Genomic DNA, 8,126 nt, shown 5'->3' on the forward strand with positions numbered 1-8,126 from the left:
CTAACAAGTGAAAATGAATCAAAAAGCCGTAGTTTTCCTAGTCAGTCGTCGATAGCTAAAGGCGGCTTTTTTTTATTTATTACTTAGGAAGCGACTGCATCGCAGCAAGAAATGACTCGGGGGGGGTCGTAGATGGGGTGTTGGGCCTGGTGAACTTCTCGAAATACCGAGCGCATACCCGCGATAACATGAAATTATTTTTCTGGCGTTTTATCACCATTTCTTCCAAGGAAACACGACTTCCAAGCATAGCACAATATGAGTTAGAGACAACGGCGAACACCTATTCTGTTTATGTATATTCCACTGCAGCGAAATAGCGAGATGCGCCTATTATGTCGTGGGCCCACGAACGACTAAAGTGGCGTCAACAGCAGTTTTGGACACTTCTTTATTCGCGCCAATCAAAGCCTAGCGTTCGTTGTTCCACGAGAAAATACATTATGGTAAGCTTAGACAGCTATAGATATACGTACTTTCAAGCCGTAATGTCGCTTTTGGCATTAGACAAAGCTATGCACAGTTATCGGTAGCGTATTTTAGAACGCTGCAGTAAGAGAAACACTGTCAATAAAAGCTGACAAGGATGCGGTTAGCAGACAGCAGCACGATTTTTTCAAATAAATGGCCGTTTTACCTTTTCCTAACTTCACGTATCTTTCTATAGCTGCTCACTTTGTATTCCTTCCGCCGTATTGCCGGACACCACTTATGACGGCGCCTTCCTTCCTTGGGGAAGGAGAACACGGGTACACGCGGCTCGTTGGGGTATAGTTTACGCGGCAGTCTGGCACAGAACACTTCAGTGGCATGGGTAGTGGCCCCCTTCACGTTTCACAGGGCAGTAGCACATGCAGCCATACAGTGACTGCAACGTTGACTGCATACAGCACACGCCGAAGTAGCGTAGGGACGACATATGCTATTATCACCAAAAGACGTGTTCCGGCGCCTTGTCTCCTCGTTTACTGCCGGACAACGAAAAGTGACCCGTGTGAAGTCACGCAGCAAATGAGGAGGCTGTTAGTGATATCTACAGGGTGTCCCACATAACTTGAGCCAAGACTTTAAAAATGAAAGGCGCGTCAGAAGCGAATTGAACCGAACGCATACTATTCGCAATAGCCTATAGTAACTCAGACAATTTTTCTTGTTTTCCCCACAATTCACTAATTAAGTTTAATTGCCCAACTTTTTAATTATTGGCTGAAGACCCCAAGTATGATAGGCAGATTTGTAGAGCACCTTCAGAAACCACCGATCTAGTTGTTCCCTTTACGATACGCCTCACGTAGTCCTTTTTTTTCCGGGTTTCAAAGAAAGCCCGCGAAATATTAAAAAAGCCACATGACCGGGCGTTTGCGCAGTGGTATTGTGCTGCTCTCAAGTGTGCGTTCGGTGAACAAGGTCGACTGCATCGTGACTGGCGACCGCGAAGCGGCAGGGCGTTCTTTATCTCATCGGCGGCGCTCGGCCAGCAGCATGCATTTTCGGCGTCATACGAAAGGTGCCGGCCATAGAGTTTCTCACAACATTACCTAGAGGGAAATCTGGCGCTGCTGCGCTGTGGTATGCATGGGAATGCCGGTATATTGTGGATTCGGATTGGCATCGTTCTCGTAGAGACAGGACGCCTTGAAGACGCGCTTGGCAAGTACCGTTCCGTCTGTCACAATGATTCATTTTCTACTAGAACAGCACGTGAAAAGCTGTTTTAGCTTTATTATTACGCGAAAACATGTTTTGTTTAACTATGAGAACTTGTTATTGTGTGTACGACTACATGTTACGTAAAAAGTATCAGCGGGCCGCTAAAGTTGGAGGACAGAGGACAAGGTTCGCGCTCGCTTTGAAACAGTTGGTCGTCTTTTCTGGCTTTTCTTCGCTTGGTCATGCATCGTGGGTGAGTAAAGATGTAATATGCGTGAATGGAAACATTTTATGAAGATTTTACTTTGAGGACGCCTTATTTGCGTAGCCATATCCACGTTTTAGACGAAGCCTCTTACAACACCAGCCAACACGAGCCTCGCAGGCACATATACCGTCATTCCCATGACGGCACGGTGCCCCCTTAAGAAGCCCCCATAGACGGTGGCGCCAGATTACCCTTTAGGTGTTATAGTGAGAAACTCTATTGTGCCGGCCTTGTTCACCGAACGCACGTTTGAGAGCGGCACGCTACCCCTGCGCAAGCGCTCCGTCACGTGGCTTTTTCCATAATTCGCGGGCTTTCTTCTCAACCCGGAAAGAAAAAAGGACTACGTGAAACCTATCGTAAAGGAAAGAACTCGATCGATGGTTTCTGAAGGTGCCCTACAAATCTGCCTATCCTACTTGGGGTCCTCAGCCAATAAATAAAACGTTGGGTAATTAAACATAATTAGTGAGTTATATGAAAACAAAAATTATATGAGTTGCTATAGGCTATTACGAATAGTATGCGTTCGGTGCAATTCACTTCCGACGCGCCTTTCATTTTTAAATTCTTAACTCAAGTTATGTGGAACACCATGCATAGGAGGTGTTCGCCCCAAGGTGCCCAGAGTGCGCGAGCGTATCAGTCTGCAGAAGTGCCCTTCTGGACACTCTCAAATCCCACCATATTCTCGAATTCTGCAGTGGCGGTGTCAGAGAGGTCGTGGAAGGCGTGTGAGCCAGGCAAAGCTGACGCGATGGCGCATTCGACAATATGGCGCTATTTCACAATGTCGAGATTGCCACATGTAGCATGCATTCAACTTCGTATGGACGGATGGCCGTCTGTTCGGTTGTTTGGATGTCGTACACGTTCTTAATTGTATAAGCGTTTAGGCACCCCTGGGTTGCGATTTTCGCCGAAGCAGCGAAGTGTTCAGTCTTCGGGTAGAAAGCGGATGTGGATCTCACATCGTACTCCGGAACGTTCTATCGTATTTTAAGGGTAATGTTACTTTTTTTTTTGCCTGCGCCTTTTTGCGGTAGCCTTAAGTATGAAGCACAAACATATATGTCGGGATGCTTGTTTTAGAGAATACAGTCCATTGTGCACGTGATGCATTGTTGAACGAAGTTAGAGCCAAACAAATTCATGAAATCGGCTGATACTCTTATCTACCGTATACGTACGTGCCAATGGCAAAACTCCTGCAACAGTGTGCTTGCTCAGAATTGAAAACATATACTCAGGTCTCATGCTCTCTGGAGTCATGGTCTACAGGTACACGCCAGCGTGAACTCCAGCAATTGTTAAGTATGCCAGATAAGAAGTGCGCAATGCGTGATGGGAGGAACAGGACACAAAGAAATAGAGCATGTTTCGCCGGACGGGTACGGTAGATGTCTCCTTCACGACTTCAAGGAAGTTGTTTAAAAACTGTCGAGCTTATCGGCCGTTTCTCACTGACATTTCAATGGAAACACAGAAGAATTATTACTTCCTGTGACGTGTACATTAAAGAAAAAGAATTCGTTGGTCTCCTATCGTTCCAAGGTAGATCACTTTACTCATAATCTTTATTTCTTTCTATGAAAATATTCGAATTTCACAAATTTCAGACCTTGCCGGTTTGATCCCAGCAAAGTTATGTTACCTTTCCGACTGCTCGCTGATTATATTCAATCATTGGTCGTACACAGAGATATCCGCTACTTGTGTCATCGCAAGAATTCTAAATTTAAGAATTTTAGCTTAACTAGTGGTAAACATAGCGGTGCGCCGTGCATTGTAGTAGCCAGTGCTGGGCAGTGTCGAAGGTTCACGTACCTTAGATACTATCCGAGATATTCTTTGGGCATCTTGTATCTGTATCATGAATCGTCTGGGAAGACGTGTATCAGTATCTGTATTTCCGACGAAGAATCTATTGTGTATCTTTAGGTACAAGACACTGCTATCGCAACATCACCATGCAAAACTATAAAACGTTGGCTGAATTCCACTTGTCAAGTGGATACTGCTGCCACTAAGCCAGCTGAATAAAACTAAAGGCGGTGACATTCTTTTACCTTTCCGCGAGAGCCCTTCTGCGAGGGAAGGCCATGAAGTATGCGAGTAAGCGGTATTGCGTAAATGCTAACACATTTCTGGGCAAGGTAAAACTCCACAGCAGTATTAGCGTCATCGTGCAGAGGCTTCTTATTGACGTTCTTGTAGTTCGATGGCGACCCACAGGTTAGTCGGCAAGCGGACCAGTGACTCCCATCAAATAGAAAAGCGACAAGCAAAAACCGCTGACAGCGCAGCGTGTAAGGACCTTTCACGTTAACCACGTAAAGCAACCCGAATAAATGGTTTGAGAATGAAAATATTATACGTTGAGCAAGAAAGAAGAAAGCTTTTCTGCAAAATTCGATTACGTATAAGTATACAAGTATTACCGATTGGGACCGCGACACTAGGCTACAGTTAAACCTTGTTAATTACTGTATCTTTATTCTACATATCAAAGTTGCATTACTTTCATCTAAATTGGGTTCTCCTAACTTTTTAATAACATTATTTCCCTTCTTGATTGTAGGATCTTTTAACATTCCCCTTACAGTTAGTCTGAATGCTCGCTCGCATACTAGTCTAGTTATTGCAACATCTCCTTATTTTTGTATTTATTTTACGTTGCGTTTATCGTTTTCAAATAAGGCTTTTATCTAGCTACCTCCTGCCGCCCCATTCTTGGTCTATCCCACTTAGTGAGTGCGAGTCATGACAGCGGTCCATCGTCATCATCATCATCATCATTATCATCATCATCATCATATAATTAAAATGAAACAAGGGTGGTCGGAGTTGAGAAATTTTCAAGCAAACATTGTTGTGCTTATGCGTTTACATCTACGTTATGTACGTAGACCTATAATAAGAAATTTGCGAATGTATCGAAGCATCTTAAGATATAAATGGAAAGTATCGTATCGGATACAATAATTGCAGTAGTATACTGCAGCAGAACTGATAGTTGGGCGAGTTGGTACGAATTCATAGTAAAATATTTTTGCGCGCACAATTGACAAGGACACAGTGATGTGTGTGTCCTTGTCGCTCGTGTGTCCCCCTTCACTGTGTCCTTGTCAATTGTGCGCGCAAATATATTTTGCTATGAATTGCAGTAGTATATTGTATCTGTACCTCAAATACTTGTCGCCCGAGTATGTTGTATCGTATCATGATACAATTGCAAAGTATATTTGCCCAGCCCCGGTAGTAGTGGGGAAATTAAACAAAATGTGCAGAATTTTACGTATGGGTATGCAAAAATATTGCAGGCTCACGTTGACTATGCACCTCCACAGCATTTCTGGTCATTAGGAGCGACAAGAAGCGGTTGACATCCAGATCCATTTTTCTTCTCAGTTTTGGGAAATACAAAACGGTGAACCACGACCTGTTTTCAAGGTGAATATCCTGGCAGACATTCGAATAAATCATTTATATCATGCTTCCAGACTGGACTATATCTACGGACAGGGAAACGTTTCTCCACTCGCTATTTGGAGGATATCTTTGTGCGTCTGCTACTGTAATGCAGGGGGCTGTGCGACTGGCCTTTCTCCATGCACCTAGTGCATGAAGTTTGGCTTTGGGATTTACGGGGGCTTTCTAATGAAGCATTTCTGTGAGTGTTCCAAGTCTCGTTGCGACTGGATTGTCCCCTTTTCTAGACGCAAGCAATTTTAAGAACTGCCCTAATCAATATGCAGAGGCAAAATGAGCAGCTTCGCGACGAGAGCGTGCACCGAAGTCTGCAACGGCGCAGCAAACATAGTAAACAAACTATTTGTTTAACGGCGTGGCATGCGACGTCCAGGCGTGAAGGCAATGCTGTGCTCCAGACCATTGTGTCAGAGGCGCGTTAAGGTGCCTGGCGCGTGCAACGTCTAGTGCCGGAGTACTTTACACTTGTCGAGGGCCTTGAAAACACCGGTGTCCCTTGCTCGTCTATACACGCTACGGCGCGAGTCGCCGAACTGCAGTCGTATGGCTACACAGCCTAAACTAGATCGCAGTGAAACCAATTGTACACTTATGTGCATAATTTCAGAGAAAAAGAAATGCATATGCAGGTTTTACACTTTCCATACAGCTCTTACTCAAAATTTTGAAAGCGGTGAGTGAACAACACCTACGGATGTTCGTGTCAGTGGATCATAAAATGAATGGTCGTGGCAAAGTGTGCTAATTCATGCAGATCCACCAATTAATAAGAAAAAAAAAAGAGCGATGAGTTGGATTATTCATTGAGTTAGGTGCAATTAGCGACCCGTCAATAAAGCCACATACCTGTGATGGAGTCAAACCAACGAGCCGAGCCCTCTTCGCACGTACACCTTTTCACGAAATTGCATCTGCGAGCACACGTCCCGGACACGGGTACGACATAAGCTCATTTGTATAGTCTAGTGTGTCCTGTGCGTAAGCTTTCTCCGTTGTTGCCTTGTATATGAAAACACGGCCTTGCTTACCGCACTGAACTATATATCACTCCCAGAGGCGCGGCTACGTGCCCCGAAAGCCAACTTAACGCTACCCTGTGATCTCAGTGGTCCACAAAGCAAGTCTTTTTACCAGATTTCGAAAGAATGTCGTAACCATATGCAACTGGCGTCATGCAATCCATGAGTTCTGGTGCAAATTGTCTATACGCTGTGTGTATCTTTCGTATCACATGATCGTCTGTCCAGTTTGGAGTGCAGTCGCGGTACTCAGTGTGCCGGCTCTATAGCTTCCGCTATCGTGAAACAGATTACCACAGAATTTGGAGGAGCATCACATTCGTGCACAATGACCGCACTGGTACGCTGATGCGGAAGCACGACTGGCATCCTAAATTTCGCAATCATGTGATTTAGTATGCGAGGTGCGTCGCGCTGTGCCTGTAGCTTAAGTCCCAGACTCGCTCGGTGCACCGTAGGGAACGCAAGAGCACTGTTCGATGCATAAAAATGGCGAGCACGCACTTGGCGGCGTTCGCAGCGCGCCAAGGACGTGCGTGTGCAGACCGTGGGCCAGAACCTGTTTCCCGGGGACGTGCTGACGCACGTGGACGCCACACCGGCGGACAAGATGAGCCACTCGATCCTACGTCAGTACCTGGCCAAGGCGCGGCCCGAGATCCAGATCACTATTGCTCCTCTGTCGCCCCTGCGACGCAAGCGGCCCTCGTCCACGCGACTCCACGAGACATTCATGTCCGACGACAGCGTCGGCGAACCCAGCAGCGTGGCCGCCGAAATCAACGACTGACGAAGTCTACTGAGGATGGAAAGGGTTGTGGGCTACAAGCACGCGCTCTAGCGCACTAGTTCATCGTTTGTACCTTTTCTTTTGTTCGAGACAACCGTTCTCGTGAGCCTGTTTCATTAAAATTTCACACCAAATCTTGCCTCCTCCGCTGCCTTCAAGTTTTTCTTAAAAGATACTGCTAAAATGTACGTGTTCAAGCATTTCTTAATAGTTAGGGCACTATGTGATCTGGTTTAACGCTTGTCGGAATTTTCTTCAGCATTTAACTGTGTATTACGCAGCGCTGAAGTAAAAGAAAGGTAAGGCCCTCCCCTACGATTATGCATGCCAGCGTTTAGCTATGTAGGTGACACCAGTGATTTTAAGAAGGTGCAAGGTAAATGACGTTTTTTCCTGTTTACTGGGACCTGCCTTGCGTGAGTCGCTATGTAGCGCGATTAGGCTTTTCACAATGGCATTTTTGCATGAACACTTGGACACAACTGAAGTTGGTCAGTGCACACTAAAAATTTTAGCACCCTAAGGCTGAGCACACTTAGAATGCTAAATACGAGCACCCTTATTTGATTAACACCCTTAAGGAAGGGTGTTTGGCTGAAGTAGTAGTGAATTGTAATAATAATAACAATACTTGGTGGAAACGAAGTGTCAGGAAGTGCTCTTGCAAATGTTTTTCATGATTAACTTGTAAACTTTTCTGGTGGTAGTGCGTCGTCTGATATTAATGAATTTATGCCAAACTCATCTTCACTCTTTCTTCGCCCCTTTACTGAGCACGATGTGACATCAGTTTTCCTTTCACTAAAAAATAGCTCAAGTTGCGATGCAGAAGGCATGCAGGTTCGCCCTATCAAGTATGTGCTTGATATCATTTCCCCGTACATTACCTTTATATTTAATTTGTCTT

The 8,126-nt window shown here is 45.2% G+C and overlaps 1 protein-coding gene across 3 annotated transcripts in view; it reads left to right on the forward strand.

Moving 5' to 3' along the window:
• Positions 1-7,353, forward strand: part of LOC135905847 (microtubule-associated serine/threonine-protein kinase 2-like) — a 51,404-nt gene extending 44,051 nt beyond the window's left edge. For 2 of the 3 annotated variants that reach the window (XM_065436944.2, XM_065436925.2), the window contains one exon: positions 6,950-7,353. In XM_065436944.2, the coding sequence (XP_065293016.1) occupies positions 6,950-7,219 (270 nt within the window). In that variant the 3' untranslated portion in view covers positions 7,220-7,353. Of the gene's footprint in view, positions 1-5,241; positions 5,449-6,949 lie in introns of those variants that run through there. The other variant, XM_065436933.2, reaches the window with a different exon arrangement.
• Positions 7,354-8,126: the final 773 nt, after the last annotated feature.

This window comes from Dermacentor albipictus, chromosome 1, assembly GCF_038994185.2.
Source record: "Dermacentor albipictus isolate Rhodes 1998 colony chromosome 1, USDA_Dalb.pri_finalv2, whole genome shotgun sequence".
Taxonomy (NCBI): Eukaryota; Metazoa; Arthropoda; class Arachnida; order Ixodida; family Ixodidae; genus Dermacentor; species Dermacentor albipictus.